General features: G+C 38.2%; 1 protein-coding gene across 1 annotated transcript; it reads right to left on the minus strand.

The window, feature by feature from the left end:
• Nucleotides 1-11472: 11472 nt before the first annotated feature.
• On the minus strand, nucleotides 11473-18660 carry MAP3K19 (mitogen-activated protein kinase kinase kinase 19). The gene is made up of 4 exons (XM_077830297.1): nucleotides 16438-18660; nucleotides 14824-14976; nucleotides 13909-14606; nucleotides 11473-11742 (listed from the first exon to the last, which is right to left on the minus strand). The coding sequence occupies exons 1-4, from the start codon at nucleotides 18658-18660 to the stop codon at nucleotides 11676-11678; spliced, it is 3141 nt and encodes a 1046-aa protein (XP_077686423.1). The 3' UTR covers nucleotides 11473-11675.
• Between the last annotated feature and the right edge of the window lie 1457 nt (nucleotides 18661-20117).

Below are 20117 nucleotides of genomic sequence, written 5' to 3' on the forward strand. Positions count from 1 at the left end.
AATAACAATTTACCTTCCCTAACTTTTTTCACAGTAATTTCTAACTCAGCAAAAATACGTAGTCAGAGAACTTTCAGAAAAGCAAGTTATATAACTTAGATACATTTAGAGAAAAAAAAAAATGAGGTACGTACTTTTCATTTGATATGAACCAAGTGGGAACTTTGATTTTTTTTCCATATCAGAATGTGGAACTGTCGTAGGAGCATTATAGCTATTTTATCCATAATTTGAAATGTACTAATGCATGGTTTTAAAACTATACTTCCTCCAGCAAAGCAGAATTACAAGTATGCCGGCATTCCAAGCAGTTCTACAGGGAGAAAGCTGTTACTCCCTTTCTCCTCTCAAGTCTTCAATGAGTACTGAAGCTGACTAAACTGGTTCCTAGACACTGAATGTTATAAATACAAGATGGCCCTGGACTACTTACCTTTCCCATATCCCTACAATTGCAGCTGGTCAGTTCTCTTTGCTCGTAAAAGTCCCTTACTGAAGATGTCCTATTGAATCACTTTGATCATCTTCAGGACTGCTCAGAAGCCTTCCCTGTTGGGGGCAGTTTATATTTGATCATTTTGTTTCCAATTTCCCTTTGATCTTCATCTGGATTACTTTCCCTCACCTTCTAAAAGAATTGTCAGATCACTGAGTCATTTTAATTGCTCTTTGTATGGATGTGGCATTCCAGTTGCTCCAATGGAATATTTGTAAAATAGAATAAACTACACTGATTCTCTGTCAATGTTTCTAATGAGATTAGAATGACAATATATAATACTGCTTTTACTCAAGATAGGCTATAACAACTTTTTAGAGCTTGAGCTAAATGAAAAAATATCTCTGTAGTAAGACATAACAGAGGGACTGGTGGGTTTTGAATGAAAATTAAGTCCAAGAAACTTGATTTAAAAGTTTTGATTTTTTTAGTGACTCATAGCTATACTACAACCACTTTAAGAATGTATGCTGCATCATATCCAGGTGTTGTTGGATAACTTGTATGCTTTATTTTGGGCTTACTACTTCCACTTCTCCCCTGACGCTTTGGCTTGGTATATACACAGCTTTTGTACCAGTATAACTGCCAGTTACGAATAGATTTTTTTTTTCAGCTGTATAATTATACTGGTACAACCCCTAATGTGGCTGCAGTTATATTGGTGTAAAGTTGCCTTATACTAGCATATCTTCTTTCCTTTCCCATAAGCTATAGGTATAGTTAAATCTCTACAATGTCTGTGTGTAGACAAGGCCTTTGAATTTCCAGTTGTTTCCTTTGTCAGACAGTGTGCTGTAGTATCTAACCCAGTGGGTGAAATTTGACTTTAAAATCTTATATACTAACTAGGAAATAGCAACAAACTAACATTTAAGCAACAAAGATTCTAAAGCTTTGAAATTTTCTTTGAATAACAGAAGGCTTAAACAGATGCTAAACAATTTCAGATGTCACCAAAGCATCAGGGATTTTAACAGGTTTATATCAGCATGTTTAATGCTCTCCCTGTTTTGAGGCTATGCTTATAATGCTTAGTTTTTATAAACATTAAAATATCTAGGGGTTACTAGAATATTCTAATCCACTTATTTTTAATAAGGTACTCAGTGTGGTAGCTTTTATTGCAAGACCTTCCAGGGGGAATGTGAGGGTTTTGTTGAAAAACATAAAATTTCTACTCTAATACATACTGCTTGCTCTAGAGCACCGCTATCTGTTATTATTTAGTATAAGTTATATGTAGCTATTATTTCATGCTAAATTAAAGCTCATCTTTACTTTGCAGGCTTTTTAAAGATGCCCTAATGCAAAGAGGCAATTTATTATATATCAGAACTATGTACAACTCACTGTAGGTCATAGGACTGGGTTCCTACAGTTATTCTGCAAGATAATGTAACAAGAAGATGCTCTAGTTTCAAAGGACTTTCCATAAGGATCAATCTATATTCTGTAAAATGGGACTGAATTATTTGGACTTGAATGAGTGTGAAGTTAGGATTATTACTCTGGCATAATGTTCTCCCACTCTTATGTGATACATAATGGAAAATATTAATAGAAGTGGTAGAAGGAACAATTTGTTTTCACAAAATCTGCTAAACAAGTATCTGAAATTATGTTACTGGAAGACTTTAAAGTGAGAAAAATTGGGTAGATTCAGTTAAATCAAACATCTTAAAATATAGTTCTAAAGAAAATTTTTTTTTTAATTTTTATAACCTGTTAGAAGCTTGAACAAACTTCAATCCTGCCAGCTACTTCCATTTTGCAGAATATCCCTTTCAGATTACTGATAGCCCTGAAATAATCAGCACAGTTGTAGGGGAGAAATGTTCATTACTTTGTCCTCTGAGAGGGCCCAGTAACGTGAGAGAGAATCTGCTAAATTTCTTTCTTTTGACAGATGGTGTATATAATTTGGCTCAACTCTGTGGAATTTTAAGTTTATAAAAACCCTGAGAACAAGCATCACTAGATATAATGATAGGTTTCAGAGTAGCAGCCGTGTTAGTCTGTATCCGCAAAAAGAAAAGGAGGACTTGTGGCACCTTAGAGACTAACAAATTTGTTAGTCTCTAAGGTGCCACAAGTCCTCCTTTTCTTTTTACTAGATATGTAATTTTTTCAGTAGGTAAAATTGTTGACATAAATCACTTTAATTCCCTTTTCAAGGAAAAATTCAGTATTAAATGTTCTATAAATTTTGTATTATACTCACCGTTGTGGCCAATAACATATCTGAAACTTTGGTTTCCTAATGCGGGCTAAAGATTTTTGTTCTAAGCTAAAATATAGCTTCCACCTCAGTCTAATAGTTTCATCTATTCTGAGCTACTCTGATCAATTCCCAGTGTTCTATACAACAGTTTAAGTCTGAATTATGTTTATAAACCTAGAATCATGTGGTGGCTCTGCTCCTCTAAACTCTCCAGCTCACTATCTCCACTATATCTTGTTGGCTTTTTGCTGCTGAATTCAGTTTTTTATACTGCCCCTAAATTTTCATTATGTTGCAGACTTTTGTATTAACCAAGGCATTTAGTATTCTTATCACCAGGAAGCAGTTCTGCTTTATTAAATGCATCCCTTCCCCAATATATTTCCCTATCAAATTTTGCTAGCAGCTAGTTGTTCTGTTGCATAACCCACTATCCACTCTACCAGTGATTCTCAATCTACTTACCATTGTAGGCTGCATATGAAACAATCTGGGTTGTATGGGCTGTATCCACACAATATACATACCATCTGTCTGTCCCCGAGGATAACACATGGACCTGAGCAGTGTGCTGATGGTTAAAAATCACTGCTCTATACAATCAACAATGTAAATGAATGTTACTGCTTAAGCAACCCACAGTGAAATAACTTACAGTGCTGATATCAAAAGCACCATCACGTCAGTGGTAACACCTCACTGAGCTAGATAAATAAGGGCAGTTCACTAAGTTTTCTACAAACTGGCAAACTCCATCTAGTTAACATTTTGAGCTTTCATCACATAATGAGGACCCTAAAGATGTTTAAATAATTAATGTACGTTATGGAACAATTCTGCAATAAATTCAAAAAGCAAGGGTGATTATGGTACAATTTGTGGTAATTGAACTATTAGATGGGTCTAGCCTGTGTTACAATTAGAAAAGAACTGGTGTTGATAGCTGTTGATTCTGCATGTACTTTATATGTTTAAATACAATGCAGCGGTTATCACAGGTTTCTCACTGAGCAGCAGAATGGTTCTAGCATTTTCTGTGCTTACACAACTGGGAATCTGTCATAAAATAAATGCCTGGGCTGGGAGGAGGAAGGAGACAGGAAGCCAGTTAGTTACTATGACACCTAATTTCTACCTTCCACCAGATTTTATTTATATGGAATTCCTACAGAGCTGTGTATAGGATCCTGCAAGACCTTCCCCCACATATTGGTCCATGTGAGAACTTTCAGTTTATGTATGCTAGCAATATTGTGCCTAATGTAGTCACCAAAAACATAAGAACGGCCATAATGGGTCAGACCAAAGGTCCTTCCAGCCCAGTATCCTGTCTACTGACAGTGGCCAATGCCAGGTGCCCCAGAGGCAGTGAACCTAACAGGTAACTAGTGATCTCTCTCCTGCCATCCATCTCCACCCTCTGACAAACAGAGGCTCGGGACACCATTGCTTACCCGTCCTGGCTAATAGCCATTAATGGACATAACCTCCATGAATTTATCCAGTTCTGTTTTAAACCCTGTTATAGTCCCAGCCTTCACAACCTCCTCAGGCAAGGAGTTCCACAGGTTGACTGTGTGCTGAGTGAAGAACTTCCTTTTATTTGTTTTGAACCTGTTACCCATTAATTTCATTTGGTGGCCCCTCCTTCTTATGGGAACAAGTAAATAACTTTTCCTTATTCATTTTCTCCACACCACTCATGATTTTATATATCTCTATCATATCCATACCCTCTTTTCCAAGCTGAAAAATCCTAGCCTCTTTAATCTCTCTGCATATGGGACCCGTTCCAAACCCCTAATCATTTTAGTTGCCCTTTTCCCAATCTTTTCTTATGCCAGTATATCTTTTTTGAGATGAAGAGACCACATCTGTATGCAGTATTCAAGATGTGGGCGTACCATGATTTATATAAGGACAATAAGATATTCTCCGTCTTATTCTCTATCCCTTTTTTAATGATTCCTAACATCCCATTTGCTTTTTTGACTGCTGTTACACACTGCATGGACGTCTTCAGACTATCCACGAAGACTCCAAGATCTTTCTCCTGATTAGGTGTAGGTAAATTAGCCTCCATCGTATTGTATGTATTGTTGGGATTATTTTTTCCAATGTGCATTACTTTACATTTATCCACATTAAATTTCATTTGCCATTTTGTTGCCCAATCACTTAGTTTTGTGAGATCTTTTTGAAGTTCTTCACCGTCCGCTTTGGTCTTAACTATCTTGAGCAGTTTAGTATTATCTGCAAACTTTGCCACCTCACTATTTACCCCTTTCTCCAGATCATTTATGAATAAATTGAATAGGATTGGTCCTAGGTAACACTACTAGTTACCCCTCTCCATTCTGAAAATTTACCATTTATTCCTACCCTTTATTCCCTGTCTTTTAACCTATTCTCAATCCATGAAAGGATCTTGCCTCTTATCCCATGATAACTTAATTTACATAAGAGCCTTTGATGAGGGATCTTGTCAAAGGCTTTCTGGAAATCTAAGTACATTACATCCACTGGATCCTCCTTCTCCACATGTTTGACCCCTCAAAGAACTCTAATAGATTAGTAAGACATGATCTCCCTTTACAGAAACCATGTTGACTTTTGTGCAAAAATTTATGTTCTTCTATGTGTCTGACAATTTTATTCTTTACTATTGTCTCAACTAATTTGCCCGGTACTGATGTTAGACTTAACGGTTTGTAATTGCTAGGATCACCTCTAGAGCTCTTCTAAATATTGGCATTACATTAGCTATCTTCCAGTCATTGGGTACAGTAGCTGATTTAAAGGATAGGTTACAAACCATAGTTAATAGTTCCGCAATTTCACATTTGAGTTCTTTCAGAACTCTTGGGTGAATGCCATCTGATCCCGGTGACTTGTTACTGTTAAGTTTCTCAATTAATTCCAAAACCTCCTCTAGTATCACTTCAATCTGTGACAATTCCTCAGATTTGTCACCTACAAAAGACGGCTCAGGTTTGGGAATCTCCCTACCATCCTCAGCCGTGAAGACTGAAGCAAAGAAATCATTTAGTTTCTCCACGATGACTTTACCATCTTTAAGTTCTCCTTTTGTATCTCAGTCGTCCAGGGGCCCCACTGGTTGTTTAGCAGGCTTCCTGCTTCTGATGTACTTAAAAAACATTTTGTTATTACCTTTTGAGATTTTGGCTAGCTGTTCTTCAAACACCTTTTTGGCTTTTCTTATTAAATTTTTACATTTAATTTGGCAGTGTTTATGCTCCTTTCTATTTACCTCACTAGGATTTGACTTCCACTTTTTAAAAGACACCTTTTTATCTCTCTCTGCTTCTTTTACATGGTTGTTAAGCCACGGTGGCTCTTTTTTAGTTCTTTTACTTTTTTTAATTTGGGGTATACATTTAAGTTGAGCCTCTATTATGGTGTCTTTGAACAGTGTCCATGCAGCTTGCAGGGGTTTCACTCTCGTCACTGTACCTTTTAATTTCTGTTTAACTAACCTCCTCATTTTTGCAGAGTTCCCCTTTCTGAAATTAAATACCACAGTGTTGGGCTGTTGAGGTGTTCTGCCCACCACAAAAATGTTAAAAGTTGTTATGATCACTATTTCCAAGCAGTCCTGTTATAGTTACCTCTTGGACCCGATCCTGCGCTCCACTCAGGACTAGATCGAGAGTTGCCTTTCCCCTTGTGGGTTCCTGTACCAGCTGCTCCAAGAAGCAGTCATTTAAAGTATCGAGAAATTTTGTGTCTGCATTTCATCCTGAGGTGACATGTACCCATTCAATATGGGGATAATTGAAATCCCCTACTATTATTGAGTTTTTTATTTTGATAGCCTCTCTAATCTCCCTTAGCATTTCATCGTCACTATCACTGTTCTGGTCATGTGGTCAATAATAGATCCCTACTATTATATTCTTATTGAGCATGGAATTACTAACCATAGAGATTCTATGGAACATGTGGATTCATTTAAGATTTTTATTTCATTTGATTCTACATTTTCTTTCACATATAGTGCCACTCCCCCTGCATGACCTGTTCTGTCCTTCTGATATATTTTGTACCCCAGAATGATTGTGTCCCATTGATTGTCCTCACTCCACCAGGTTTCTGTGATGCCTATTATATCAATAGCCTCCTTTAACACAAGCCTTTCTAGTTGACCCATCTTATTATTTAGACTTCTAGCATTTGTGTACAAGCACTTTAAAAACTTGTCACTGTTTATTTGTCTGCCCTTTTCTTTATGTGAACGTTTCTCATCTGATCTGGCCCATACTTTATCCTCTTTCATCCCTCCTCCTGACTAAAACCTAGAGAATCTCTTCAATAGACTCTCCTCCAAGAGAAGTCTCTGTCTGATCCACGTGCGTCTCTGCAGCAATTGGCTTTCCCGCATCTCTCAGTTTAAAAACTGCTCTGCAACCTTTTTAATGTTAAGTGCCAGCAGTCTAGATCCACTTTGGTTTAGGTGGAGCCCATGCTTCCTGTATAGGCTCCCCCATCCCAAAAGTTTCCCCAGTTCCTAATAAATGTAAACCCCTCCTCTCTACACCATCGTCTCATCCATGCATCGAGACTCTGAAGTTTTGCTTGCCTGCCTACCTGGCCCTGCGCATGGAACTGGTAGCATTTCTGAGAATGCCACCACAGAGGTCCTGGATTTCAGTCTCTTTCCTAAATTTTGCCTTGTCAAGGTTCCTTCCCCACTCTGAACTCTAGGGTACAGATGTGAGGACCTGCATGAAAACCTCCTAAGCTTACTTTTACCAGCTTAGGTTAAAACTTCCCCAAGGAACAAACTATTTTACCTTTTGTCCTTGGACTTTCGCTGCCACCACCAAACGTCTAACCGGTATTATATTATTAGGAAAGAGTCCATTTGGAAATGTCTTCTCCCCCCCCCCCCCAAAATCCTCCCAAACGTTACCCCCCCCTTTCCTGGGGAAGGTTTGATAAAAATCCTCACCAATTTGCATAGGTAACCACAGACCCAAACCCTTGGATCTTAAGAACAATGAAAAAGCATTCAGTTTCTTAAAAGAAGAATTTTAATAGAAGAAAAAGTAAAAAGAATCACCTCTGTAAAATCAGGATGGTAAATACCTTACAGGGTAATTAGATTCAAAACATAGAGAATTCCTCTAGGCAAAACCTTAAGTTACAAAAAGACACAAAAACAGGAATATCCATTCCATTCAGCACAGCTTATTTTTCTCACCCATTTAAAGAAATCAGAATCTAACGCATATCTAGCTAGATTATTTACTAAATTCTAAGACTCCATTCCTGTTCCGTCCCCAGCAAAAGCATCACACAGACAGAGAGAGAGAGGCTTTGTTTTTCCCTCCCCCCAGCTTTTGAAAGTATCTCCTCATTGGTCATTTTGGTCAGGTGCCAGCGAGGTTATCCTAGCTTCTTAACCCTTTACCAGTGAAAGGGTTTTTCCTCTGGCCAGGAGGGATTTTAAAGGTGTTTACCCTTCCCTTTATATTTATGACAGGCCTCCAGGATGTCTCTCCTACCCTTCCCTACATCACTGGTACCTATATGTACCACGACCACCAGCTCCTCCCCAGCACTACACATAAGTCTATCTAGATGCCTCGAGAGATCTGCAACCTTCGCACCAGGCAGGCAAGTCACTATACGGTTCTCCTGGTCATCACAAACCCTAATGATCAAATCTCCCATTACTAACACCTGCCTTTTCCTAATGACTGGAGTTCCCTCCCCGGGAGAGGTAACCTCAGTGTGAGAGGATGCAACTTTCATTTTATTGGCAGTAGTTATGTGACACTTTAAAGGGAGAAAAAAATCTTTACATTTTCAATACTTCAGATTATTAAAACTGAAAACTTGTATAATTTCTGAAACTATGGAACACTAACAGGAAACTGCTGGATTGATTAAGTAACAATGTCTTGCTCCTGCAAAGTTTTGCCATAGGCTTCTAAATCCTGTTTTGCTTTCTGACTTCTCTGCCATGTTGTGAAGCATGCTCCCGCTCCTAGAGTAAAAAGTTGCAAGTCTGCTTTCTAAATCTAAATTACTCTTCCTTTTGATAGAATCATAGAATATCAGGGTTGGAAGGGACCTCAGGATGTCATCTAGTCCAATCCCCTGCTCAAAGCAGGACCAATCCCCAACTAAATCATCCCAGCCAGGGCTTCGTCAAGCCTGACCTTAAAAACTTATAAGGAAGGAGATTCCACCAGCTCCCTAGGTAACGCATTCCAGTGCTTCACCACCCTCCTAGTGAAAAAGTTTTTCCTAATATCCAACCTAAACTTCTCCCACTGCAACTTGAGACCATTACTCCTTGTTCTGTCATCTGGTACCACTGAGAACAGTCTAGATCCATCCTCTTTGGAACCCCCTTTCAGGTAGTTGAAAGCAGCTATCAAATCCCCCCTCATTCTTCTCTTCTGCAGACTAAACAATCCCTGTTCCCTCAGCCTCTCCTCATAAGTCATGTGCTCCAGCCCTCTAATCATTTTTATTGCTCTCCGCTGGACTGTTCACAATTTTTCCACATCCTTCTTGTAGTGGGGGGGGGGGGCGAAAAATGGCCTCCAGATGAGGCCTCACCAATGCCGAATAGAGGGGAATGATCACGTCCTTCAATCTGCTGGCAGTGCCCCTACTTATGCAACCTAAAATGCTATTGGCCTTCTTGGCAACAAGGGCACACTATTGACTCATATCCAACTTCTCATCCATTGTAACCCCTAGGGCATTTTCTGCAGAACTGCTGCCTAGCTGTTCGGTCCTTAGTCTGTAGCGGTGCATGGGATGCTTCCATTCTAAGTGCAGGCCTCTGCACTTGTCCTTGTTATACCTCATCAGATTTCTTTTGGCCCAATCCTCTAATTCGTTTAGGTCCCCCTGTATCCTACCCCTACCCTCCAGCATATCTACCACTCCTCCCAGTTTAGTGTCAACTGCAAACTTGCTGAGGGTGCAATCCACATCATCCTTCAGATCATTAACAAAACTGGCCCCAGGACTGACCTTTGGGGCACCCCGCTTGATACCGGCTGCCAACTAGACATGGAGCCATTGATCACTACCCATTCATTTATAGTTTGCATTTTACTTCTCTTGAATGGTGGAACTAATCTGTAGTCAGTTACTTCTGAATTGTCATGCACTGTCAACTTTGTCAGCTTTTGAGATACTTGGTGTTTAGTGCCTCAGTTCTAGGAGTCAAGTGATTACATGAGAATCTCAGCTTTTACTTAAAGCAAAGAAAACTCTGACACTATGAGCAGAATGAATTATAAAGGCTTAGAAACCAGAGGCAAAATTTATTAACTTAATGATTAAGTGACTCTCATGGTTGTTGGGGGCCTAGCTCATGATTTTTAAATGTTGGTGATTGGCAATAATGCACACTGCTCCTAGAGGTAGTGACAACAGACACCTAGTTTACTAAAGGTAAAATTTTCAAAGTTGCTTAAATGACATCCTCCTAAATCCTATTTTCAAAAGGGACTTGTGCATTTAGGAGCCTACAACTCTCCTAGGACTTATTGAAAGTCAATGGGATTTTGGCTCCTGTGTATTTAAGTCCCTTTTGAAACTGAGACTTTGGCTCCTAAGTCACTTAAGTTAAAATTTTCAAAAGTGCTTAAGTGACTTTAAATTTTCAGGTTTCAGAGTGGTAGCTGTGTTAGTCTGTATCAGCAAAAAGAATGAGGAGGACTTGTGGCACCTAGAGACTAACAAATTTATTTGGGCATAAGCTTTCATGGGCTGCAAAAGCTTATGCCCAAATAAATTTTAGTCTCTAAAGTGCCACAAGTACTCTTTGTTTTTGTTAAATTTTCAATGTTATGTTTAGAAATACACTCACCAAAGAATAAAATATACCTGTATTAGAGAAGTGAGAGAATTGCATTGGTTGGGTTTCTATAAACTTCAATTTGTACAAAAGCAGAAATTTTACCTCTCTCATTTCAGAGTAGCTTGATGACTCAAGCATCACCTCTAAGCAGTTATTTGTTCCTGTGTATATTTGGTTCCTGCTTTACTTTTTTGCCTTGTACCCATCAAATGCACTGATTCAGTGGCAATATAGACAAGTGACAACTATGGCAAAGTGAATTTAATACCAGGAGAAAGAAACTTCTCAAATTAACATAGCATTCATATTCCAGAGAAAACAGGAAATGTTAATTACAGAAGTTTTACAGATGAGTATGTATATAGAGCAGATATCTCCTGCTAATTAACTTTTGATAAACCACCAGCAGCAAGAGATAAGACTACCAGATGATGTCTGTGTGCTGGAACTTGCTGTTCTTTATCCAAGTGAAATTAAAGGGATCCCTCTTCTGAAAACTTATTTTGTACTTGTAACCATATTCTGTGCTGACCTGTATATAAAGTAAATTCTGATTCTCCAAGTGATTTCCACAACCATATTTAATTAATCAACTGGCAAATTATGTTTGGGAAGTACAGCTCCAGAGCACCTGAATAGCATTCTCAGGACTATCTTGGATGCTTTCTGGTAATATTAGATATTTTACCACTTATGTATGTTCAGAAAAAATGGGATTCCCAAGTTCATCAACTTTTTTTCAAGTACTATAAAATAGCTTCTTTTAAAGCCTTTTCAATTTGAAAACAAAACTGCATGGCTTTTGCTTTTCTTCAAAATGCAAACTCTTAAAACTTAATCTTTGCATGAAAAAAAATTACTTTCTTTACTGGATAAATGGCAACTACATTCCCCTACCCTGATAAGCATTTCACATCACAAATCAAACTAGTGTAATTATACTGCAGTCTCATAGGCGCTTTCCAATGTTTGGCTGATTGTTGAGTTCTAGTAAGTTACTGCACTCCCATTTTCAAATCAAATGCAAATTAACCTTTTGTAGTGGTAGAAATAGATATGAGTGGAAAATGTACATTAGTCTGGCTGAAGTTTTGAAAAGTTCATTGTCTTCCCTTCACGAAGGGATGCTGCAGCAGTTGTAGAGCAGATGGACGCTCATGTTGATTTCTGCATAATAGGGTGAGGGAAATTAATACATAAAATAAACGGTTGTTACAAAACATGCATGTTGCTTAACTGTTAAATTATAAAATCTAAATACAATATTAACTCATCACTTCTCCAGTCATTCCTTTTTTTTGGACTTTCTTCGGGGGGAAGGGCTTGGTGAAAAGTGCAGGTTGACATTAATTTGATAGTATTCTTAACTCATAAATAATTTCCTCCAGCCCTCTGAACTCATTGTCACTCTCTCTGAATTCCTTCCAATTAGTCAATAGCTTTCTTGTAATCTGGCTATTCCAGGGGCAGTTGCATCAAAGCTATTTAAAGAATGATTTATTTCTCTGCTTGCTGACTCTACCTGTATGCAGTGACCAAATCTGCATATGTCAGCTACTTTTAGTTCCCTCCCTGTTTTTGAGCCTTTGGGATAAACTATAGTCATATTTTCAGGCTTATCTCCACAACCATGTGGGCTAGAAACTTTTTCTTTTTTATTATTACATGAAAGCTGAGATTTTTGTGGAATCACTTGACTCCAGGAGCTAAGACTTTAAAAAGAACATCCCAAATGGCAAGAATCATGATTAAGTCACAAGAATTGGGAACACTGGAAAGACCGCTTTCTAGGTTTCCTTCCTCTGTTTGGGCTTCTGTATGCATGTTTTAATTTTGCATTTTTTCAAACTGAATCTAATATTGTTTTCTGCCCATGTATTTAATTTTTCTAGATCATTTGTATTTTGTTTGAAGCTGCTCCTAATTTAGTATTTTATGCAGATTTTAAATTCTAGTTAATTCCTCTTTCCCATTAATGAAGACTGTAAGTAAACCCAGATGTAATATCAAAACCCACGTGGTACCAAATTTCCCATCATGATTTTTCAAAGAGAGTTGTACAATAAGGCACTTTTGGGGCGGGGAGGGTGTTGGGCTAATTCTCAATGTTCATTGGATGTATATCAAGGGGAAAAGGCCTTGAGGTTGAGGAATGGGACAGAGTGCCATAAGACTTAGATTTGGTTTCCTCTTCACAGCCTTTCTTTGTGACGATGGACAAGTAAATTAATCTGTGTGCTCCTTCCTTCATTTTTGTAAAACTGAAACAATACCTGCATCATAGGGGCACTAGTGCTAAATTAATGTAAAGTGCTTTAAAAGTCTTGGATGGAAGCGTCTTAGTAAATGCAAAATCACCCAGTCTGATGAATACTCACATTTTCATTTACAGTCTATCAATAGCTGTTTTACAGGATTTTCTTCCCTTGGGACCTAGGTGAGCAAGACAGTATTGTGGGAGGGGAAGCAGGCACAAAGAGGCAGTGACTCACCCTAGGTCACATAGTAGGTCAGTAACAAAATGGGAGTAGAACCCAGGTCTTCTGACTCTCCAGCCACTGCCTTATCCACTAAATCATTTGCCTCTCTATGGTGCTCAAATTCTTTCCTCAGCTGCCCATAAAAGTCTCCCATTAATTTCACTGGAATGTCTGCAGACAGCAGGAAACTGTCTGTTGTGCTATTCCTACCCTTTAAAATGTAACTTTTCTGTTTGTGTTGGGAGTAAACTGTTTAAAAATCTCAAAATAATTTAAACTTTTTTTAAAGTAAACATTGCAAAACAACACCCAGGGCTGCTGAATGACTTATATGGAATGTGCTCTCTGTTTCAGAAAGAGAACATATTTTCTAGAGTGGTAATGGCTAAAGAATTTTCTAATAGAAAAGTAAATAGTTATGTGAGGGCTCCCTCATTTATGACCCAGTCTTGTAAGTTGTTTCCCTTTGCTAGCCCTAAGTCAGATCCTGGCACTGAGGGCATTTTTAAGGTGTCTCCACTGAACTCAGGAGATTTGCCTAAAGATCCATGGCATGCTATAGCTCCATATAAATAGTGAGGCCAGGATTTGATGGGGAACAAGACCCAAAAAACCAAGAAGTTCATAACTTTTGATAAATGGCACTATGGAGTTTGAAACCTTCATATTTAGTATTACTTCAAGCCTTCTTGGAATGCTAAGTAAATGAAACCTTAAATAGGCATTTCAACTTATAGGAGATAACCCAAGCTTCCACTGATGATCAGTAACAGTCAAACACTTTGAGAAACTGCATCAAAGATCAGAAGTGGTTATTTCAAACTAATATATATAAACTAAAAAAACTACTTACCTGGTTAAGCATACGTGGACAAAGTCTGCTGCTTTTCCTGAGAAATGGTCAGGTAAAGAAGGCATCAGTCCTCTATAGGCTCCAATGTAAAACATAGCTGCTAGCCTATCCATGGAAGCCAGAGGTGGTTTACCCGTTGCCATCTCAAATACAGTGCATCCAATACTCCAGATGTCTGATTTTCTTCCATATCCAGATTCATTTATTACTTCTGGTGCCATCCAATATGGAGTCCCATGCACAGACTTGAGCATTTCACTGTGTGTGCCACTCAGGCTTACCCACGCTAAACGCTTTGCACATCCAAAGTCAATCAGCTTTATTACACCATTTGGCATAAGCATAACATTATTGCCTTTGATATCTCTGTGTACCACACAGTTTTTATGTAAATATGCAATCCCTTGTAGAATTTGTTTTGTATATTTACAGAAGACAATTTCTGGCAATGGCCCAAAACGATTAATAATACTAGAAATTGAGCCACCAGGAACAAACTCCATGAAAATGCTTACAATGTTATCTTTTAAACATGTTCCTAAATAGGTTACAATGTTGATATGCTTTAGTGTTTTCAACAGGTCAACTTCTTCTTGCAACTTCTGATACTCCTTTTCTGTAGTGACTTTATCTGAGGTATCCAAAGCAACTTGTTTCACTGCTATTAATTGTCCCTGGCTTGTCAGACCACAGTACACCTGCAATCAAACCAGTATTTGAAAAAAATTAAATATGAATTAAAAGACAGGCTTTTTAAAAAATAAATGTATCATGGAAGTTGATCTAGAACTCATCTATATAATCCAAAATATTTTGACACATACAATAAATGGGATAATGGGGGAAATAGTTATAAAGAAATTATGTCGTTTGAGGCAAATGCATATTTTTAAAAATATTCAGACTTTAACTTACAGTGCCATAGGCTCCCTTTCCAAGGATTTCACCTCTAGTCCATGTGATAGGATCCTTATGACCTAGACTGCTTTCTGGAAATGCAGTAGATTCGTTGAAGTTCAACAAGTCACTTTCCCTCTTTGGTGCCAGGAAAGCTTTACTGTAACTCTGCTAGAGAGGTGGAAGTCAAGGTGAGGGTGGGTCAGAGGAGAAAGGAAGATAAAGCCTTCATTTTAATGTTATTCACATGTTTTAAAAAATGATAATCTGAAATTCTTCTTCTTTATAATATTTCTTTAGAGAAGTCAAATTACAAGGCTCATGGTCACCCCATAGGCACAACGACAATACTATGTAAGAAGTACTTTTAAGTAATGTGTAAGTATGGTACCTAGGCACTATTGAATGCCAGTGAGAAAGCATGCTAGGAAATGCATCTGGGAAGAAAGAGTGATAAAAGGGTATCCCCTTGTCTGTCACCCTAGTTCTCAAGGACCTACATTTAACTAATATGAAGAATCAACCTGACACTAGCCTTGGACTAGATAATACATTTAAATATATCCCTGCCCTAGACATGGCTTCTTCCAGAACAATTGCTCTAAAACAAGATGGAGCTAATTTGGAAGGGGCATTTCAGAATGAAGGGAAATAGTTTCCCTATCTACCCATGGTTCTTATGAGAAGGGAAAGTGAAATCTGTCAAGTGGGTGTGTATTTACTATTTTTTGTTACAGTAGCGCCTACATATCAGTGCCCTATTGTGCTAAGCAGTGCACCAACACACAGTGAAAAATAATTACTGCCCTGAAGTTACAAAAGGGATGGGGCAGGGGGGAAGCAGTAGAGAGGTGAAATGACTTGCAGAAGGTCACACAGCAGGTTAGTGGCTAAGCTCAGAAGAGAACCCAGGTCTCTTGAGGCCTAGTTCAGTGTCCTAGCAAATATGCTCTACTCCCTCCCTAATAGAGCTCTCTTACTTTTATTTTATTTTTCCCAATTTAAACTCATTTCAATCTTCTATGGTAAGCCAACACTTATGGCCATTTCTAGGGCAGCTATCTGATGGCTAACATAGATCTAAAAGGAGGAGATGGCCCTCTGTGGAAGGCAGGCACCACTTGTAGTACTTACGGTTAGAGAGCCAGTGCTTTTGCCTTGGCCCAAAGAAATCTATGGGTTTGTTCCTGTGGCAGAAATATCTCTTGTCCCTTTTCTTGACCCCATTTCCCTAGTTTATCACTGCTCATTATTTTAGCCTTGCCCATCTTAGTTTCTCCATAATTACTCCTTTCATCCTGGAATATTGTCACTGTTGGTCAGGCTTATTTGTCACTTCTGTTGGTCTTCAAGATGGATACTCTGCTGATTCCAATTGCTTACTGAGATTCTGAGAAAGTGACTACATAGTCAAAGGAGTGTAGGCTAACCATACAGTTTTCTAGTTTTGGAAAATCTCTAAGGGCAAGTCTGTCTGCACACCAGGATGAGGATGAACTGGGCACAAAAATTCTGGATGTGGACAGGCTACGATCTGCTTGACTAATATGAGGGCTCATCGGTTTTTCCATGCTGGTGGTGTTGCTACAGCATGGGAAAACAATTAGCAAGATATGGGAAATTTGTTTTTACCTGTTCCTCTGCAATTGCAACTACTTTGTCATCTTCATTCACACTGCCTCTTTCTTCGTTAGCAAATACATTTTGTGTTTGAGAACCTGTATTCTTTGTAGGTATTCTGGAAGAGGTAGTATCTTTTTCATCAAGTGCTAGCAGCTCTACCGCCAGGCAACAAAGCAACTCATCAGTCAGTTCTTCATTATTTGCACAGTCCAGAATGTTTTGGTAAGTCTGGAAAACTGGGCTTACAGCATTTAAAGTCTGGTTTGTTGGCTGCTGAGTTGATGCATTTTCTGAATTACTATTTTCAGACATGTGTGTCCAACTCTGATCTAGTTTTCGTTGAGAAGATGCACAGTCTGCTCTGTCTGGAAAAGACAATGCAAACAGTGCTTCATATTTATCTATAGATTTGCAGAAGTTCTGGTTTGCTTCCAGATTCATGGAGTCATCCATATCCATTCTTCCTTGGACTACACACTTGTTATTATGATCTGTCGTTAGTAAACTGCTCACTAAAGCAACACATTCTGAATGATGTTTATCATCAACCTGCCAAAAATTGTGGACATTGGTTGCAAGTATCTGATTGTTAGCCACATCTCTATTATCTGAAGACTGTTCCAAAGGGACTTCTTTAATAGTTGACAAGTTTGAATTTAGAATTATTTCATTTTGTTTAGTGACTTGTGAAAACTCCTCCAAAAACAGAAACTGCTGACCTTCATCTTCATCAAAAAATGGCATGCTCCTTGAAGTCTTTATTTGCCAATCTGGACCAGAAATTATTACAACATCATCCAGCTCCGCGTTGCTATCTCTTAACTCAGAACTTCTGTCTTTTGGTGTTAAGTCTTTGTGCTTTTGTTTAATGGCAATTGTGTTCTTGGGTTTAGAATGTGTTCTTTTCTGGGTGCTTCTTATTCTGTTGCTGTCTCTCTCATTAGTGCAGTTAGATTTACGTTTATTAGCAGTGTATCTCCCAGGTGGAGCAAAACAAACTTCCCTGTAAAATCTGCTTTCATGTTGACCAAGTCCACGCACTTGGGAATATACGGGAGTCCCAAACATTTCATAAATCCCTGGGCCTTTGTCATTTGAATTTATTTCCTTGAACATGTCACTATATTTCAGATTCAAGAAATCTGAGGCAGGCTGTGTTCGTGGAACAGAAAGTGGAGTAACATGTTTCTTTAAGCTGCTTGAACTTTTGCAGATATAAGGAAATATTTGCTTTTTAGATTTCTGAGCACTCTGAAGAACATGGTAGTTCTTCATCTGAGGTCTTTTTTTATGAAGCTTTGAGGAAGCCTCAGATTCCACATGAGACAGTCCTACAGAAGGGAAAATCTGGTTCTTGAGGTTGGTATTGTGTGTGTTACATTTTGTGGAACTCTCATCAGAAACAGAGAAATCTTGAGGTACTTCGCTACTCATTTTAGTCTTTGAAGCAGATTTATTTCTATTAGTTTTTATTTTATTGTCATTTTCTTTGTAAGCAAGTATGTTGAAGCTGTAACTCACGTTAGGAGGCATGCTACGGATGACATCCTTTTTTCTGGTGGGACATTTGGCAACCTGTGGTGTCCTAGGTGGCTCATGTTCAGATAGTGTAATATGGACAAGAGGTACCAGTTTATTGATTTTTGTTTCCGTTGCTTCTGAAATTGCTATTTTTTCAGTTGTTCCAAAGACTACTGGAGAAACACTGTTTTCTGTTTTCCCAGCAGAAAAGTGCGGAATGATTTTAGTTACAGATTTATCTTCTAGCATATGATATGATTCTACTACTTCATTTTTGCAGCTTGAGTCTAAACCATGATTTTCAAGCACAGCATTCACAGTGTCTACATCTGCACACCAGCTATGAGCGGGGATCACCCCTGAAACATCTACTTCCTCTAGATAAGTTCTAATGGCACTCCTTGGTGCTAAATCTCTCTCGCAGTTTCCAGCTCTTACACTGTCTGCATTGCTTGATGCAGGACACTGACCTGCAAATATTTCACAGTTCTCTTTGATGTTTGTCACTTCACTTGAGTTGCAGTAAGCATGACTGTCATCAAAAACACTGGCTGTGTTCACAATATCTGAATTTTCATAGGTTATTGAAAGCTGATATTTTTCAAAGTCAGCCTGCTCAGTTTTAATACTTACATCAGCTTCACTGCATTTTAATTTTACTTCGCTTGCTTGTTCTTTCAAGTCTCTGGAGCATTTGTAATAGTTATCCATTCTGAATGAGTCCAGGTTTCCTGTTGAAGTGGAGCTATCAGAAACACTAGTAGGAGCCTGTTCTGGTCACTTTTTAGCCTGCCTTTGCTACAGGTTGGCTGATTGAGGCTGGTAAAGTTTGATATATGGTTTTATAGGTATAGGTACAGAATTTGTAATACTCAAAATATTGTTGCTATCAGTGTTTGTGTTGACTTTATTGTCCTGTAAAGGAGTAAGTTGAACTGTTCTTATAGGTTGAAATGTCACTGGTGCCAGGTGAAACTGTAAGTTCCAGAACAAACTATTAGTAATAGGCTTTGTATTTGGGAGATCAAATACACAATTTTGAAGAAATACCCAATGGGTTTAAGCAAGAAAATATGCCCAACTGTATTCTTTGGCAAATTCTCAGTATTAACTCAACTTCAGGTCCAATATCAACACATAAAATGCAAAGATAGTTGATAGCTATAATGACCTATTTGATATGTGTATCTCATTCTGTATTTCTATGCATTTAGCACTAGGGAAAGATGAATTATTTGATAAGAAGCACGTCACTACATATCTCAAAATAAAATAGTAAGCCCTTGTACACACACTTATAAAAATCATCATAAGATGTTACTGGTTAACTGTGTGTTTGAGCTATGATTTCTGTGTGTTTGCTGTAAAAATTCAAAAGATAATCAGTGTTTTGATAACCCAGAACTTATGACATTTGCTGTGCACTTTCCCAATGAGAGAACAAGCCTTGAACTTAAATTTGTGTCTTTATTCTGGTTCCAAGAATGTATTGTAACTAGTGATTTTTCAAGTAATGCTAATAGTCATGATGCCATGGAATATAAATCTAATTTAAGCTGTAAAAAAAGCTTTCAACCACAAAACTATAGAAGTCTGATGTCTTAACTGAAGCTGTTTTATCCATGCAGAAAATTCTTTCCAGACCTTCAACAGATTTGTTACTATAACCTTAAACAGCTGAAACAGTGCAGCTCATCCGTGTGTCCAGTCTAGTCTCACCAATTTCCATAAACCAAACTATATTGACACATGATTTAATTGACACAATGGTAAATATGCCAGAAGTTGCCAGAGCTTTGCCTACCCTAGGGCTTCCACTAGTGCAGCAGAATGGTAGTAGCACTAGATGGACTTTTTTTAAAATGTCCCTTACATAGACAAGGCCTGCTTAGACTGAAGCAATTTTTTTTCACCTGTTACACTGTAGTTAGGCCTCACTTACAATGAGTGGTCAAACTATTGTTACCCAGTTTGCCCACACTGTGTGTAAAAAAATTTTTTTGTTTTTTCCCTGTAGGTAGAACTACCCTATATGTATTATTCTGCAGCGCTTGGAGAACTATGTGAGTATATTCCTATTTGGACTATTTACATGAATACCGTGAAGAGGATTTGGCCCAAAGTATATTTCAAAGTGTACGTGGGGTAGGATATGGGGAAAAAAATGA

Source organism: Eretmochelys imbricata, chromosome 11 (assembly GCF_965152235.1).
Source record: "Eretmochelys imbricata isolate rEreImb1 chromosome 11, rEreImb1.hap1, whole genome shotgun sequence".
Classification (NCBI taxonomy): domain Eukaryota; kingdom Metazoa; phylum Chordata; order Testudines; family Cheloniidae; genus Eretmochelys; species Eretmochelys imbricata.

Coding starts and splice junctions, on each gene's coding strand:
- MAP3K19 (XM_077830297.1), bottom strand. CDS start 18,660: ATGGATAACTATTACAAATGCTCCAGAGACTTGAAAGAACAAGCAAGC. Junction 14,607..14,823: donor GAAAGGGAGCCTATGGCACT/GTAAGTTAAAGT, acceptor GTTTGATTGCAG/GTGTACTGTGGTCTGACAAG. Junction 11,743..13,908: donor GTCCACGTATGCTTAACCAG/GTAAGTAGTTTT, acceptor CCTATTATGCAG/AAATCAACATGAGCGTCCAT.